The following is an 18414-nucleotide window of genomic DNA, read 5'->3' as shown; positions in this document are numbered from 1 at the left end:
TATTATTGTGTTTTTGGCTGTTTTTGAAACAGTCTATGCTATACCGTGTCTTGGCATGCTATTTTATGCTGTTTTGAGGTGTTTTCAGCTGTTTTTAAGACATGTCATATTTTGACATTTTTGCCATACTATAGCCTTGCCTTTTTGTTCATTTTTTGGACATGCATTATTATGGTGTTTTTGGTCATTTTTGCAACAGTCTATGCTATGGCTTGTCTTGGCATGCTATTTTATGCTGTTTTGAGGTGTTTTCAGCTGTTTTTAAGACATGTCATATTTTGACATTTTTGCCATACTATAGCCTTGGTGTTTTAGTCATTTTTTGGACATGCATTATTATGGTGTTTTTGGCTGTTTTTGCAACAGTCTATGCTATGCCGTGACTTGGCACACTATTTTATGCTGTTTTGAGGTGTTTTCAACTGTTTTTAAGACTATTTTGACATTTTCGCCATACTATAGCCTTGCCTTTTTGGTCATTTTTTGGACATGCATTATTATGGTGTTTTTGGCTGTTTTTGCAACAGTCTATGCTATGCCGTGACTTGGCACACTATTTTATGCTGTTTTGAGGTGTTTTCAACTGTTTTTAAGACATGTCATATTTTGACATTTTTGCCATACTATAGCCTTGCCTTTTTGTTCATTTTTTGGACATGCATTATTACGGTGTTTTTGGCTGTTTTTGCAACAGTCTATGCTATGCCGTGACTTGGCACACTATTTTATGCTGTTTTGAGGTGTTTTCAACTGTTTTTAAGACTATTTTGACATTTTCGCCATACTATAGTCTTGCCTTTTTGGTCATTTTTTGGACATGTATTATTATGGTGTTTTTGGCTGATTTTGCAACAGTCTATGCTATGGCGTGTCTTGGCATGCTATTTTATGCTGTTTTGAGGTGTTTTCAGCTGTTTTTAAGACATGTCATATTTTGACATTTTTGCCATACTATAGCCTTGCCTTTTTGGTCATTTTTTGGACATGCATTATTATGGTGTTTTTGGCCGTTTTTGCAACAGTCTATTCAATAGCGTGTCTTGGCATGCTATTTTATGCTGTTTTGAGGTGTTTTCAGCTGTTTTTAAGACATGTCATATTTTGACATTTTTGCCATACTATAGCCTTGCCTTTTTGGTCATTTTTTGGACATGCATTATTATGGTGTTTTTGGCTGTTTTTGCAACAGTCTATGCTATGGCTTGTCTTGGCACACTATTTTATGCTGTTTTGAGGTGTTTTCAACTGTTTTTAAGACATGTCATATTTTGACATTTTCGCCATACTATAGCCTTGCCTTTTTGGTCATTTTTTGGACATGCATTATTATGGTGTTTTTGGCTGTTTTTGCAACAGTCTATGCTATACCGTGACTTGGCACACTATTTTATGCTGTTTTGAGGTGTTTTCAACTGTTTTTAAGACATGTCATATTTTGACATTTTCGCCATATTATAGCCTTGCCTTTTTGGTCATTTTTTGGACATGCATTATTATGGTGTTTTTGGTCATTTTTGCAACAGTCTATGCTATGGCTTGTCTTGGCATGCTATTTTATGCTGTTTTGAGGTGTTTTCAGCTGTTTTTCAGACATGTCATATTTTGACGTTTTTGCCATACTATAGCCTTGGTGTTTTGGTCATTTTTTGGACATGAAGTTTTATGATGTTTTGGCTGTTTTTGCAACAGTCTATGCTATGCCGTGACTTGGCACACTATTTTATGCTGTTTTGAGGTGTTTTCAGCTGTTTTTAAGACATGTCATATTTTGACATTTTTGCCATACTATAGCCTTGGTGTTTTGGTCATTTTTTGGACATGCATTATTATGGTGTTTTTGGCTGTTTTTGCAACAGTCTATGCTATGCCGTGACTTGGCACACTATTTTATGCTGTTTTGAGGTGTTTTCAGCTGTTTTTAAGACATGTCATATTTTGACATTTTTGCCATACTATAGCCTTGCCTTTTTGGTCATTTTTTGGACATGCATTATTATGGTGTTTTTGGTCATTTTTGCAACAGTCTATGCTATGCCGTGACTTGGCACACTATTTTATGCTGTTTTGAGGTGTTTTCAACTGTTTTTAAGACATGTCATATTTTGACATTTTTGCCATACTATAGCCTTGCCTTTTTGTTAATTTTTTGGACATGCATTATTATGGTGTTTTTGGCTGTTTTTGCAACAGTCTATGCTATGCCGTGACTTGGCACACTATTTTATGCTGTTTTGAGGTGTTTTCAACTGTTTTTAAGACATGTCATATTTTGACATGTTCGCCATACTATAGTCTTGCCTTTTTGGTCATTTTTTGGACATGTATTATTATGGTGTTTTTGGCTGATTTTGCAACAGTCTATGCTATGGCGTGTCTTGGCATGCTATTTTATGCTGTTTTGAGGTGTTTTCAGCTGTTTTTAAGACATGTCATATTTTGACATTTTCGCCATACTATAGCCTTGCCTTTTTGGTCATTTTTTGGACATGCATTATTATGGTGTTTTTGGCTGTTTTTGCAACAGTCTATGCTATGGCGTGTCTTGGCATGCTATTTTATGCTGTTTTGAGGTGTTTTCAGCTGTTTTTAAGACATGTCATATTTTGACATTTTTGCCATACTATAGCCTTGCCTTTTTGGTCATTTTTTGGACATGCATTATTATGGTGTTTTTGGCTGTTTTTGCAACAGTCTATGCTATGGCTTGTCTTGGCACACTATTTTATGCTGTTTTGAGGTGTTTTCAACTGTTTTTAAGACATGTCATATTTTGACATTTTCGCCATACTATAGCCTTGCCTTTTTGGTCATTTTTTGGACATGCATTATTATGGTGTTTTTGGCTGTTTTTGCAACAGTCTATGCTATGCCGTGACTTGGCACACTATTTTATGCTGTTTTGAGGTGTTTTCAGCTGTTTTTAAGACATGTCATATTTTGACATTTTTGCCATACTATAGCCTTGCCTTTTTGGTCATTTTTTGGACATGCATTATTATGGTGTTTTTGGCTGTTTTTGCAACAGTCTATGCTATGCCGTGACTTGGCACACTATTTTATGCTGTTTTGAGGTGTTTTCAACTGTTTTTAAGACATGTCATATTTTGACATTTTCGCCATACTATAGCCTTGCCTTTTTGGTCATTTTTTGGACATGCATTATTATGGTGTTTTTGGTCATTTTTGCAACAGTCTATGCTATGGCTTGTCTTGGCATGCTATTTTATGCTGTTTTGAGGTGTTTTCAGCTGTTTTTCAGACATGTCATATTTTGACATTTTTGCCATACTATAGCCTTGGTGTTTTGGTCATTTTTTGGACATGCATTATTATGGTGTTTTTGGTCATTTTTGCAACAGTCTATGCTATGGCTTGTCTTGGCATGCTATTTTATGCTGTTTTGAGGTGTTTTCAGCTGTTTTTCAGACATGTCATATTTTGACGTTTTTGCCATACTATAGCCTTGGTGTTTTGGTCATTTTTTGGACATGAAGTTTTATGATGTTTTTGGCTGTTTTTGCAACAGTCTATGCTATGCCGTGACTTGGCACACTATTTTATGCTGTTTTGAGGTGTTTTCAGCTGTTTTTAAGACATGTCATATTTTGACATTTTTGCCATACTATAGCCTTGGTGTTTTGGTCATTTTTTGGACATGCATTATTATGGTGTTTTTGGCTGTTTTTGCAACAGTCTATGCTATGGCTTGTCTTGGCATGCTATTTTATGCTGTTTTGAGGTGTTTTCAGCTGTTTTTCAGACATGTCATATTTTGACGTTTTTGCCATACTATAGCCTTGGTGTTTTGGTCATTTTTTGGACATGCATTATTATGGTGTTTTTGGCTGTTTTTGCAACAGTCTATGCTATGTCGTGACTTGGCACACTATTTTATGCTGTTTTGAGGTGTTTTCAACTGTTTTTAAGACATGTCATATTTTGCCGTTTTTGCCATACTATAGCCTTGGTGTTTTGGTCATTTTTTGGACATGCATTATTATGGTGTTTTTGGCTGTTTTTGCAACAGTCTATGCTATGGCTTGTCTTGGCATGCTATTTTATGCTGTTTTGAGGTGTTTTCAGCTGTTTTTCAGACATGTCATATTTTGACATTTTCGCCATACTATAGCCTTGCCTTTTTGGTCATTTTTTGGACATGCATTATTATGGTGTTTTTGGCTGTTTTTGCAACAGTCTATGCTATGGCGTGTCTTGGCATGCTATTTTATGCTGTTTTGAGGTGTTTTCAGCTGTTTTTAAGACATGTCATATTTTGACATTTTCGCCATATTATAGCCTTGCCTTTTTGGTCATTTTTTGGACATGCATTATTATGGTGTTTTTGGTCATTTTTGCAACAGTCTATGCTATGGCTTGTCTTGGCATGCTATTTTATGCTGTTTTGAGGTGTTTTCAGCTGTTTTTCAGACATGTCATATTTTGACGTTTTTGCCATACTATAGCCTTGGTGTTTTGGTCATTTTTTGGACATGAAGTTTTATGATGTTTTTGGCTGTTTTTGCAACAGTCTATGCTATGCCGTGACTTGGCACACTATTTTATGCTGTTTTGAGGTGTTTTCAACTGTTTTTAAGACATGTCATATTTTGACATTTTCGCCATACTATAGCCTTGCCTTTTTGGTCACTTTTTGGACATGCATTATTATGGTGTTTTTGGTCATTTTTGCAACAGTCTATGCTATGGCGTGTCTTGGCATGCTATTTTATGCTGTTTTGAGGTGTTTTCAGCTGTTTTTCAGACATGTCATATTTTGCCATTTTTGCCATACTATAGCCTTGGTGTTTTGGTCATTTTTTGGACATGAAGTTTTATGATATTTTTGGCTGTTTTTGCAACAGTCTATGCTATGGCTTGTCTTGGCATGCTATTTTATGCTGTTTTGAGGTGTTTTCAGCTGTTTTTCAGACATGTCATATTTTGACGTTTTTGCCATACTATAGCCTTGGTGTTTTGGTCATTTTTTGGACATGAAGTTTTATGATGTTTTTGGCTGTTTTTGCAACAGTCTATGCTATGGCTTGTCTTGGCATGCTATTTTATGCTGTTTTGAGGTGTTTTCAGCTGTTTTTCAGACATGTCATATTTTGACATTTTTGCCATACTATAGCCTTGGTGTTTTGGTCATTTTTTGGACATGCATTATTATGGTGTTTTTGGCTGTTTTTGCAACAGTCTATGCTATGCCGTGACTTGGCACACTATTTTATGCTGTTTTGAGGTGTTTTCAACTGTTTTTAAGACATGTCATATTTTGACATTTTCGCCATACTATAGCCTTGCCTTTTTGGTCATTTTTTGGACATGCATTATTATGGTGTTTTTGGCTGTTTTTGCAACAGTCTATGCTATGCCGTGACTTGGCACACTATTTTATGCCCTTTTGAGGGGTTTTCAACTGTTTTTAAGACATGTCATATTTTGACATTTTTGCCATACTATAGCCTTGCCTTTTTGGTCATTTTTTAGACATGCATTATTATGGTGTTTTTGGCTGTTTTTGCAACAGTCTATGCTATGGCGTGTCTTGGCATGCTATTTTATGCTGTTTTGAGGTGTTTTCAGCTGTTTTTCAGACATGTCATATTTTGCCATTTTTGCCATACTATAGCCTTGGTGTTTTGGTCATTTTTTGGACATGAAGTTTTATGATATTTTTGGCTGTTTTTGCAACAGTCTATGCTATGGCTTGTCTTGGCATGCTATTTTATGCTGTTTTGAGGTGTTTTCAGCTGTTTTTCAGACATGTCATATTTTGACGTTTTTGCCATACTATAGCCTTGGTGTTTTGGTCATTTTTTGGACATGAAGTTTTATGATGTTTTTGGCTGTTTTTGCAACAGTCTATGCTATGCCGTGACTTGGCACACTATTTTATGCTGTTTTGAGGTGTTTTCAACTGTTTTTAAGACATGTCATATTTTGACATTTTCGCCATACTATAGCCTTGCCTTTTTGGTCACTTTTTGGACATGCATTATTATGATGTTTTTGGTCATTTTTGCAACAGTCTATGCTATGGCGTGTCTTGGCATGCTATTTTATGCTGTTTTGAGGTGTTTTCAGCTGTTTTTCAGACATGTCATATTTTGCCGTTTTTGCCATACTATAGCCTTGGTGTTTTGGTCATTTTTTGGACATGAAGTTTTATGATATTTTTGGCTGTTTTTGCAACAGTCTATGCTATGGCTTGTCTTGGCATGCTATTTTATGCTGTTTTGAGGTGTTTTCAGCTGTTTTTCAGACATGTCATATTTTGACGTTTTTGCCATACTATAGCCTTGGTGTTTTGGTCATTTTTTGGACATGAAGTTTTATGATGTTTTTGGCTGTTTTTGCAACAGTCTATGCTATGCCGTGACTTGGCACACTATTTTATGCTGTTTTGAGGTGTTTTCAGCTGTTTTTCAGACATGTCATATTTTGACGTTTTTGCCATACTATAGCCTTGGTGTTTTGGTCATTTTTTGGACATGAAGTTTTATGATGTTTTTGGCTGTTTTTGCAACAGTCTATGCTATGCCGTGACTTGGCACACTATTTTATGCCCTTTTGAGGTGTTTTCAACTGTTTTTAAGACATGTCATATTTTGACATTTTCGCCATACTATAGCCTTGCCTTTTGGTCATTTTTGGACATTCATTATTATGGTGTTTTTGGCTGTTTTGCAACAGTCTATGCTATGGCTTGTCTTGGCATGCTATTTTATGCTGTTTTGAGGTGTTTTCAGCTGTTTTTCAGACATGTCATATTTTGACATTTTTGCCATACTATAGCCTTGGTGTTTTGGTCATTTTTTGGACATGCATTATTATGGTGTTTTTGGCTGTTTTTGCAACAGTCTATGCTATGCCGTGACTTGGCACACTATTTTATGCTGTTTTGAGGTGTTTTCAACTGTTTTTAAGACATGTCATATTTTGACATTTTCGCCATACTATAGCCTTGCCTTTTTGGTCATTTTTTCAACATTCATTATTATCGTGTTTTTGGTCAGTTTTGCAACAGTCTATGCAATGGCTTGTCTTGGCATGCTATTTTATGCTGTTTTGAGGTGTTTTCAGCTGTTTTTCAGACATGTCATATTTTGACGTTTTTGCCATACTATAGCCTTGGTGTTTTGGTCATTTTTCAACATGAAGTTTTGTGGGGGTTTTTTGCCTTTTTTGCAACAGTCTGTGCTATTCCTTGTCTTGGCACACTATTTCATGCTGTTTTGAGGTGTTTCATCTGTTTTCAAGACATGTCATATCGTATGCCCTGTCTCGGGGTGACCAGGACACAACATGATGAACCCATTTCCCTCAAGTCCCAAGCAGCCACATGGACAAGTGTGTCGAGATTCAAGAAAAGACGTGATTTATTTTACAACATGTGATTTAACGTATCAAAACCAGAACAAAAAGAAGATAACAAAACAGAAGTTTGCCTTTGTATAACCAACTGTAACCCAAAAATAAATTCAACTAAACACAAGCTCTTAAACAAAGAGATGCGTGGCGCGACTGGTTGGAAGAGGAGAGAGATGGGGTTCCACCTGCGTTGCGGCGACGTCATCGTGCTCGTTAAATAGGGCTGGACCTCCGTCAATGCCTATCACCTGTTGACGCGGGAATTCGATCCACCAATCAGCTCCGAACGATGACGCACCTGAATTGACATATACATACGAGCAGCCAAAGAGCGATACGCACACATCCAACACAGCCATGCCACAAAGAACATACAACAAATAACACACACAACGACCTCAGTCGTAACATCGTATTTCGAAATTTTTACCATACTATAGCCTTGCCTCTTTGGTCATTTTTTCAACATGAAGTTTTATGGTGTTTTTGGCCATTTTTGCAACAGTCTATTCTATGGCGTGTCTTGGCACACTATTTTATGCTGTTTTGGGGTGTTTTCTGCCCTTTTTATGACATGTCATACTTTGACATTTTTGCCATACTATAGCCTTGCCTTTTTGTTCATTTTTTGGACATGAATCATTATGCTGTTTTTGGCTATTTTTGAAACAGTCAATACTATGGCGTGTCTTGGCACACTATTTAATGCCATTTTCAGGTGTTTTCAACTGTTTTTAAGACATGTCATATTTTGACATGTTTGCCATACTATAGCCTTGGTGTTTTGGTCATTTCTTCAACATGCATTATTATGTTGATTTTGACTGTTTTTTTATAGTTCAAAGTTATGGCGTGTCTTGACACGCTATTTTATGCTGTTTTGAGGTGTTTTCAGCTGTTTTTAAGACATGTCATATTTTGACATTTTCGCCATACTATAGCCTTGCCTTTTTGGTCATTTTTGGACATGCATTATTATGTTGTTTTTGGCCATTTTTGCAACAGTCTATGCTATGGCTTGTCTTGGCATGCTATTTTATGCTGTTTTGAGGTGTTTTCAGCTGTTTTTCAGACATGTCATATTTTGACATTTTTGCCATACTATAGCCTTGGTGTTTTGGTTCATTTTTTCAACCGTGCATTATTATGTTGATTTTGATCATTTTTTTATAGTTCAAAGCTATGGCGTGTCTTGGCACGCGTTTTTATGCTGTTTTGAGGTGCTTTCAGCTGTTTTTCAGACATGTCATATTTTGACGTTTTCGCCATACTATAGCCTTTCCATTTTTGGTCATTTTTTGGACATGCATTATTATGTTGTTTTTGGCCATTTTTGCAACAGTCTATACTATGGCTTGTCTTGGCATGCTATTTTATGCTGTTTTGAGGTGTTTTCAGCTGTTTTTCAGACATGTCATATTTTGACATTTTTGCCATACTATAGCCTTGGTGTTTTGGGTCATTTTTGGACATGCATTATTATGTTGATTTTGATCATTTTTATAGTCTATGCTATGGTGTGTCTTGGCACTTGATTTTATGCTGTTTTGAGGTGCTTTCAGCTGTTTTTAAGACATGTCATATTTTGACATTTTTGCCATACTATAGCCTTGGTGTTTTGGTCATTTTTTGGACATGAAGTTTTATGATGTTTTTGGCTGTTTTTGCAACAGTCTATGCTATGCCGTGACTTGGCACACTATTTTATGCTGTTTTGAGGTGTTTTCAGCTGTTTTTAAGACATATCCTATTTTGACATTTTTGCCATACAATAGCCTTGCCATTTTTGGTCATTTTTTGGACATGCATTATTATCGTGTTTTTGGCCATTTTTGCAACAGTCTATGCTATGGCGTGTCTTGGCATGCTATTTTATGCTGTTTTGAGGTGTTTTCAGCGGTTTTTAAGACATGTCATATTTTGACATTTTCGCCTTACTATAGCCTTGGTGTTTTGGGTCATTTTTTGGACATGCATTATTATGTTGATTTTGACCATTTTTTTTATAATTCAAAGCTATGGCGTGTCTTGGCACGCGTTTTTATGCTGTTTTGAGGTGTTTTCAGCTGTTTTTCAGACATGTCATATTTTGACGTTTTCGCCATACTATAGCCTTGCCTTTTTGGTCATTTTTTGGACATGCATTATTATGTTGTTTTTGGCCATTTTTGCAACAGTCTATGCTATGGCTTGTCTTGGCATGCTATTTTATGCTGTTTTGAGGTGTTTTCAGCTGTTTTTCAGACATGTCATATTTTGACATTTTTGCCATACTATAGCCTTGGTGTTTTGGGTCATTTTTTCACCGTGCATTATTATGTTGATTTTGATCATTTTTTTATAGTTCAAAGCTATGGTGTGTCTTGGCACTCGATTTTATGCTGTTTTGAGGTGCTTTCAGCTGTTTTTAAGACATGTCATATTTTGACATTTTTGCCATACTATAGCCTTGGTGTTTTGGTCATTTTTTGGACATGAAGTTTTATGATGTTTTTGGCTGTTTTTGCAACATTCTATGCTATGCCGTGACTTGGCACACTATTTTATGCTGTTTTGAGGTGTTTTCAGCTGTTTTTAAGACATGTCATATTTTGACATTTTTGCCATACTGTAGCCTTGGTGTTGTGGTTCATTTTTTCACCGTGCATTATTATGTTGATTTTGATCATTTTTTTATAGTTCAAAGCTATGGCGTGTCTTGGCACGCGTTTTTATGCTGTTTTGAGGTGCTTTCAGCTGTTTTTCAGACATGTCATATTTTGACGTTTTCGCCATACTATAGCCTTGCCTTTTTGGTCATTTTTTGGACATGCATTATTATGGTGTTTTTGGCTGTTTTTGCAACAGTCTATGCTATGCCGTGACTTGGCACACTATTTTATGCTGTTTTGAGGTGTTTTCAGCTGTTTTTAAGACATGTCATATTTTGCCATTTTCGCCATACTATAGCCTTTCCATTTTTGGTCATTTTTTGGACATGCATTATTATGTTGTTTTTGGCCATTTTTGCAACAGTCTATACTATGGCTTGTCTTGGCATGCTATTTTATGCTGTTTTGAGGTGTTTTCAGCTGTTTTTCAGACATGTCATATTTTGACATTTTTGCCATACTATAGCCTTGGTGTTTTGGTCATTTTTTCACCGTGCATTATTATGTTGATTTTGACCATTTTTTCATAGTTCAAAGCTATGGCGTGTCTTGACATGCTATTTTATGCTGTTTTGAGGTGTTTTCAACTGTTTTTAAGACATGTCATATTTTGACATTTTTGCCATACTATAGCCTTGGTGTTTTGGTCATTTTTTGGACATGAAGTTTTATGATGTTTTTGGCTGTTTTTGCAATAGTCTATACTATGGCGTGTCTTGGCATGCTATTTTATGCTGTTTTGAGGTGTTTTCAGCTGTTTTTAAGACATGTCATATTTTGACATTTTCGCCATACTATAGCCTTGGTGTTTTGGTCATTTTTTGGACATGAAGTTTTATGATGTTTTTGGCTGTTTTTGCAACAGTCTATGCTATGCCGTGACTTGGCACACTATTTTATGCTGTTTTGAGGTGTTTTCAACTGTTTTTAAGACATGTCATATTTTGACATTTTCGCCATACTATAGCCTTGGTGTTTTGGTCATTTTTTAGACATGCATTATTATGTTGATTTTGACCATTTTTTCATAGTTCAAAGCTATGGCGTGTCTTGACATGCTATTTTATGCTGTTTTGATGTGTTTTCAACTGTTTTTAAGACATGTCATATTTTGACATTTTTGCCATACTATAGCCTTGGTGTTTTGGTCATTTTTTCACCGTGCATTATTATGTTGATTTTGACCATTTTTTTATAGTTCAAAGCAACGCCGTGTCTTGGCATGCTATTTTATGCTGTTTTGAGGTGTTTTCAGCTGTTTTTAAGACATGTCATATTTTGACATTTTCGCCATACTATAGCCTTGCCTTTTTGGTCATTTTTTGGACATGCATTATTATGGTGTTTTTGGCCATTTTTGCAACAGTTTATTCTATGGCGTGTCTTGGCATGCTATTTTATGCTGTTTTGAGGTGTTTTCAGCTGTTTTTAAGACATGTCATATTTTGACATTTTTGCCATACTATAGCCTTGCCTTTTTGGTCATTTTTTGGACATGAAGTTTTATGATGTTTTTGGCTGTTTTTGCAACAGTCTATGCTATGCCGTGACTTGGCACACTATTTTATGCTGTTTTGAGGTGTTTTCAACTGTTTTTAAGACATGTCATATTTTGACATTTTCACCATACTATAGCCTTGCCATTTTGGGTCATTTTTTGGACATGCATTATTATCGTGTTTTTGGCCATTTTTGCAACAGTCTATACTATGGCATGTCTTGGCATGCTATTTTATGCTGTTGTGAGGTGTTTTCAGCGGTTTTTAAGACATGTCATATTTTGACATTTTCGCCATACTATAGCCTTGGTGTTTTGGGTCATTTTTTGGACATGCATTATTATGTTGATTTTGACCATTTTTTTTATAATTCAAAGCTATGGTGTGTCTTGGCACACTATTTTATGCTGTTTTGGGGTGTTTTCAGCTTTTTTAAGACATGTAATATTTTGACATTTTTGCCATACTATAGCCTTGCCTTTTTTGGTCATTTTTTGGACATGCATTATTATGGTGTTTTTGGCCATTTTTGCAACAGTCTATTCTATGGCGTGTCTTGGCACGCTATTTTATGCTGTTGTGAGGTGTTTTCAACTGTTTTTAAGACATGTCATATTTTGACATTTTTGCCATACTATAGCCTTGGTGTTTTGGACATTTTTTCACCGTGCATTATTATGTTGATTTTGACCATTTTTTTATAGTTCAAAGCAACGGCGTGTCTTGACACGCTATTTTATGCTTTTTTGAGGTGTTTTCAGTTGTTTTTAAGACATATCATATTATGATATTTTTGCCATACTATAGCCTTGCCTTTTTTGGTCATTTTTTGGACATGCATCATTATGCTGTTTTTGGCCATTTTTGAAACAGTCAATACTCTGGCGTGTCTTGGCACACTATTTAATGCCATTTTGAGGTGTTTTCAGCTGTTTTTGCGACATGTCATATTTTGACATTTTTGCCATACTATAGCCTTGCATTTTTGGTCTTTGTTACGTCTCCTACGATGGCTGGGTGGAAAGGAGACATCAACATGACAATCAAAGAGAAGATGGAGTCAAAGTATGTGTGGGAAAAAGAAAATGATTTACTGGAAGCTTCTACTAACAAAAAATTCACAATTGTGGAGGAAGAGGGTGGGATGAGAGGTTTTGCCAAATAAACTTAAAAAATTACAATAAAACAGGGCCTAAACTGAATCTGGTCTTGAAAACACACTCAAACAAAACCTGACCTTCTTATCTAAAAAGAAGCTTAACAAAAAAAAAAAATACAGAGGTGGCACCAACCTCAAAAAAAAACCGAAAAATGTATGGGGTACCCCATCTTACCTATCCACACCCTCACTCCACCAATCTAGTTCATGAAGGAAACTCCAGTTGAACGGCAGCATTCAACACCACACCCGGCAGCTCCAGCAGGCAGAGACCCGATCACTGCTAGCAAGGTCCTTTTATAAGAGAGCCCTATGTGTAATTGGCCACTCTGGGAGTCCCCACGCTACAGACATGCAGGCTAATCAGGTTGATGGCACCTGAGAGCAGAGAAGGAGAGAGAGAAAACCAGGAGGGAAAACACACACACAAACACAACTGCACTGTGCCCTCCCTCCCCCCACGGTCTGGCATGCAATCATTTTTTCAACATACATTATTATGTTGTTGTTGGCCATTTTTGCAGCAGTCTATGCTATTGTGTGTCATAGCACACTATTTTACACTGTTTTGAGGTGTTTTCTGCTGTTTTTATGACATGTCATATTTTGACATTTTTGCCACACTATAGCCTTGCCTTTTTTGGCATTTTTTCAACATGCATTATTATGGTGTTTTTGGACATTTTTGCATCAGTCTATTCTATGGCGTATCTTGGCACGCTATTTTATGCTGTTTTGAGGTGTTTTCAGCTGTTTTTAAGACATGTCATATTTTGACATTTTTGCCATACTATAGCCTTGGTGTTTTGGGTCATTTTTTGTGCACTCAACATAGTTATGTTGATTTTGACCTTTTTTTTATAATTCAAAGCTATGGTGTGTCTTGGCACACTATTTTATGCTGTTTTGGGGTGTTTTCAGCTTTTTTAAGACATGTCATACTTTGACATTTTTGCCATACTATAGCCTTGCCTTTTTGGTCATTTTTTGGACATGCATTATTATGGTGTTTTTGGCCATTTTTGCAACAGTCTATTCTATGGCGTGTCTTGGCACGCTATTTTATGCTGTTGTGAGGTGTTTTCAACTGTTTTTAAGACATGTCATATTTTGACATTTTTGCCATACTATAGCCTTGGTGTTTTGGACATTTTTTCACCGTGCATTATTATGTTGATTTTGACCATTTTTTTATAGTTCAAAGCAACGGTGTGTCTTGACACGCTATTTTATGCTTTTTTGAGGTGTTTTCAGTTGTTTTTAAGACATATCATATTATGATATTTTTGCCATACTATAGCCTTGCCTTTTTTGGTCATTTTTTGGACATGCATCATTATGCCTTTTTTGGCCATTTTTGAAACAGTCAATACTCTGGCGTGTCTTGGCACACTATTTAATGCCATTTTGAGGTGTTTTCAGCTGTTTTTGCGACATGTCATATTTTGACATTTTTGCCATACTATAGCCTTGCATTTTTGGTCTTTGTTACGTCTCCTACGATGGCTGGGTGGAAAGGAGACATCAACATGACAATCAAAGAGAAGATGGAGTCAAAGTATGTGTGGGAAAAAGAAAATGATTTACTGGAAGCTTCTACTAACAAAAAATTCACAATTGTGGAGGAAGAGGGTGGGATGAGAGGTTTTGCCAAATAAACTTAAAAAATTACAATAAAACAGGGCCTAAACTGAATCTGGTCTTGAAAACACACTCAAACAAAACCTGACCTTCTTATCTAAAAAGAAGCTTAACAAAAAAAAAAATACAGAGGTGGCACCAACCCCTAAAACCTAGTGTTTTTAGACAATGTGACCTAAGTGAGTGAAAAATGTATGGGGTACCCCATCTTACCTATCCACACCCTCACTCCACCAATCTAGTTCATGAAGGAAACTCCAGTTGAACGGCAGCATTCAACACCACACCCGGCAGCTCCAGCAGGCAGAGACCCGATCACTGCTAGCAAGGTCCTTTTATAAGAGAGCCCTATGTGTAATTGGCCACTCTGGGAGTCCCCACGCTACAGACATGCAGGCTAATCAGGTTGATGGCACCTGAGAGCAGAGAAGGAGAGAGAGAAAACCAGGAGGGAAAACACACACACAAACACAACTGCACTGTGCCCTCCCTCCCCCCACGGTCTGGCATGCAATCATTTTTTCAACATACATTATTATGTTGTTGTTGGCCATTTTTGCAGCAGTCTATGCTATTGTGTGTCATAGCACACTATTTTACACTGTTTTGAGGTGTTTTCTGCTGTTTTTATGACATGTCATATTTTGACATTTTTGCCACACTATAGCCTTGCCTTTTTTGGCATTTTTTCAACATGCATTATTATGGTGTTTTTGGACATTTTTGCATCAGTCTATTCTATGGCGTATCTTGGCACGCTATGTTATGCTGTTTTGAGGTGTTTTCAGCTGTTTTTAAGACATGTCATATTTTGACATTTTTGCCATACTATAGCCTTGCCTTTTTGGTCATTTTTTGGACATGCATTTTGATGGTGTTTTTGGCCATTTTTTGGCCCGAAAAGGCAGCTTGGGACCTCCTTCCCGTGGGCTCACCACCCATAGGAGGGGCCGCAGGGGTCGGGTGCAATGTGAGTTGGGCGACAGCTGAAGGCGGGGACCTTGGCGGTTTGATCCTTGGCTGCAAAAGCTAGCTCTTTGGTCATAGTATACTATGTCACTCAAAAATCACCAAAAAACATCATAGTATAGTATGTCGTCCAAAAACACACAGGAAACGTGATAGTGAAATCATTCATCCAAAATCAATTTAAATGTCCTAGTACAGTATGCTGTCGAAAAAACATCATAGTATGTCATCTGAAAATCACCCAAAACATTATGGTATGGTACATCATCCAAAAATTACGCAGAAAAAAATGGCTAGCCACAATTCCTCTAGATGTGCTGCGGCTGACAAGCGGCTGAGAGGCACCCGAGAAGCACCCGACCAGCGCTGCTGACACAAGAACTGTGGCTGCTTTGACTTAATAACATGGGTCCCGGAAACAAAACAAAAAACAGATTCTGCGCTACTTACGCATGCAGTCTGTTCCAGGTGTGACAATCATTATAGTTTGTTTGTTGTTCTTGTTATTTCTTGTCTTGGTACCGCTCACTCCCATTCTCACTTTCTCTCTTCACAGGTCCAGTCAATTGAGTCAAAGCTTGACTCCCTTCTTGACATCTATCGTCAGGTTTTGCGCAAAGGCTCGTCCTCAGCCCTCACGCTTTCCTCTCTACCACTCTTCGAGTTAGAACAAACTTCTGACTACCACTCCTCCGTCTTCAGCAAGGACCATTCCTGCTCTACACAGGTCAGCAACAGCGGGGCGCTTCCTCCTAGTAGTTGCATTACACGCTCCTCCACCAACTCCCACCTGTCCCAGGGAGGACTCCATCTCATCCTGGCGCCACCCAACGAGCTCAACCTCAATCTAAATGCCTCTTCTTCTACTGGTCTTGCATCATCCTCTTTCAGTCCTTCCCCGCTGCCTCATCATCATCATCATCATCATCACCACCATCCTTATCCTCATCACCATCATCATCCCCAGGCTCAGACCACCACACCTGAAAGTGGCACAGATGAGGCTGTGGGGAGTTCTCCACCCATCCTCACCCCGAATAGTATCAGCAGTGGTGGGGGTGGAGGAGTTGGAGATAGAGGCTTTCCTCTTTTGGCAAGGCTTCCACCACCACCCCCTCCAAGCCGAAGTGAGCGCCCCGGCAACTTGCCACGAACGACTTCCACAGACATGGAGGACTTTTGTGGAGGTTTAGGGATGCAGATGGAGGGCAGCAGTGCTGGAGAGGACGTTAGCCTTGGGTTGGGACTGGGCAGCCGGGGTCAGAAACTACACAGCAGCACCAACGGTAATGGCAGTCTAAATACTAAGGAGGAGACCTCCTGGAGGAGACATATGAGTCTGGAGCTGCAGCCCTTGGTGCCGCCAGCCGTGGGCTGCTGCTCTGGTCCAAGCCAGATGGACCGGGGCTTGGGCAAATCAATGTCAGTGCAGGACCTGATGCAGGGAGCCCAAGGCACTGTTCAGGACGCCCACCACAGCCAGAGCCTCTCATCTCCAAGCCCCAGTACAAGCAGTGACTCCCCTATTGGCTTCCATAGTTGCAGCCAAGACCATGGCGGAGGAGGTGGTATAGGCAGGAGTGGTGGAGGAGGATGGGGTGAGGAGGACCTCTTTATCAGCGACAGAGACATAGAGACGCAGGGATTTGACTTCCTGTCTCTGGGGACTGCTGAGGCCCACAACTACTCCACGGAGCTCCTGAGGACAGGGAGTAGAGCAGGGGCAGGGTCCCAAGGCTCTAACCATAGCCTGGCTAGTGGTCACACGTCCTCACCTTCGGCTGGCAACACCGAATTGCTGAACATGCCGCATGTGCGGCTAAAATAAACTGGCCTTCATGTTGGCAAACTCACCTCACATGGTTTTTTATCCTTTTTGGATGGGAGTGGGAGGGAGGGAATATAACAGTGGGACCTTTATTTCGTTTATTTTCATGTTGATCCATTTGATAAGAATCACAGTATTTTCATACAGGCTGATCACCTATGGCATATCATTGCATGAGTTACTCTTGGTTTTGTGTTACTGACAAATCTGAGATAAAAGACGGAGTCAGAACCCCAAAATCTGAGACTTTGCTTTAAGGCAAAGCCAACTACACTTGGTCACTATGGTCACTACAGTTGGTCAAATAGTAACCTTGTGACAGCATGAGCATTGCATGTTTTCAGTCAAAGATACTGAGATTCATAAGATACAGTTTAAGATACAGTTTACACTGTGTAGTATTCAAAATCATTTTGAGTACTACACAACTTTTGTAGGGAATATGACAAATATTGAACTTAATACTTAAATGTGTCCACATATACAAGATCTATTTCCTGTCTCTCCAGTCACATGACAGGCCTCTATATTTAAGTGAATGTTACATCACCATCGCCAAACTTTTCATTCTTAGTTCTTGTCACTATTTCTTTTTTCTTTTTTATTTCAATAACATTGTCAATTTAAGAAAATCAATCAACCTCCTGAAGTCTAAATTCTTGAATTATATGATTAACTATCCTCAAATAATGACTTTATTTACCCACATTCTGTCTAAAAATACCACACAGGGACCAGAACGGGGTATATACAGGTATTAACTTCTAAAGTACAGGTCTATAATACTTACAATTTCTGCTGTCCAATTAAAAACAAAGTCAATACAGTTTAAAATGGTTTAAAGTGTATTCTGTCAAAAGTTTTAGGCAACCATTGGTTTGCAACAATGCCAGCACAGTAAATCAAATAGCAGACTCCTGAAACAGGCTACAGTCACAGTGAACATCAGGTTATTTTTGTCAGTGTTATATGATCATTGTGTCGTTGAAGGCGGTACAGGGACTTTTTTTTTTTTTTTTTACATACTTTGCTATAACATTTGATGACATGTAATGACTTTTTAAACATACTGTTTGACTTTTTTGACACAGTATATTATGATTTTTATGAAATTATTATTGACTTTTTATGGTATACTATACAATGACTCTTTTGGACATATTGTACGTAGACTTTTTGACATACTATACAATGACTTTTTTACATACCATGACTTTTTTGACATTCTGAATTATGACATTTTATGACATACTATACTATGACTTTTTTGGACATACTATACTATTACTTTTT

General features: G+C 37.8%; 1 protein-coding gene across 4 annotated transcripts in view; it reads left to right on the top strand.

Annotated features, from left to right (window-relative positions):
- kcnq5b (potassium voltage-gated channel, KQT-like subfamily, member 5b) overlaps window positions 1-17167 on the top strand; it is a 163501-nt gene extending 146334 nt beyond the window's left edge. For all 4 annotated transcript variants that reach the window (XM_088072614.1, XM_088072624.1, XM_088072629.1 and 1 more), the window contains one exon: window positions 15850-17167. In XM_088072614.1, the coding sequence (XP_087928740.1) occupies window positions 15850-17121 (1272 nt within the window). In that variant the 3' untranslated portion in view covers window positions 17122-17167. The remainder of the gene's footprint in view (window positions 1-15849) is intronic.
- Window positions 17168-18414: the final 1247 nt, after the last annotated feature.

Source organism: Plectropomus leopardus, chromosome 3 (genome assembly GCF_026936395.1).
Source record: "Plectropomus leopardus strain MGB_pleo_1.0 chromosome 3, ASM2693639v1, whole genome shotgun sequence".
Classification (NCBI taxonomy): Eukaryota; Metazoa; Chordata; class Actinopteri; order Perciformes; family Serranidae; genus Plectropomus; species Plectropomus leopardus.
The sequence above is the reverse complement of the archived record's forward strand: the minus strand, read 5'-3'. Positions and strand labels throughout refer to the sequence as shown.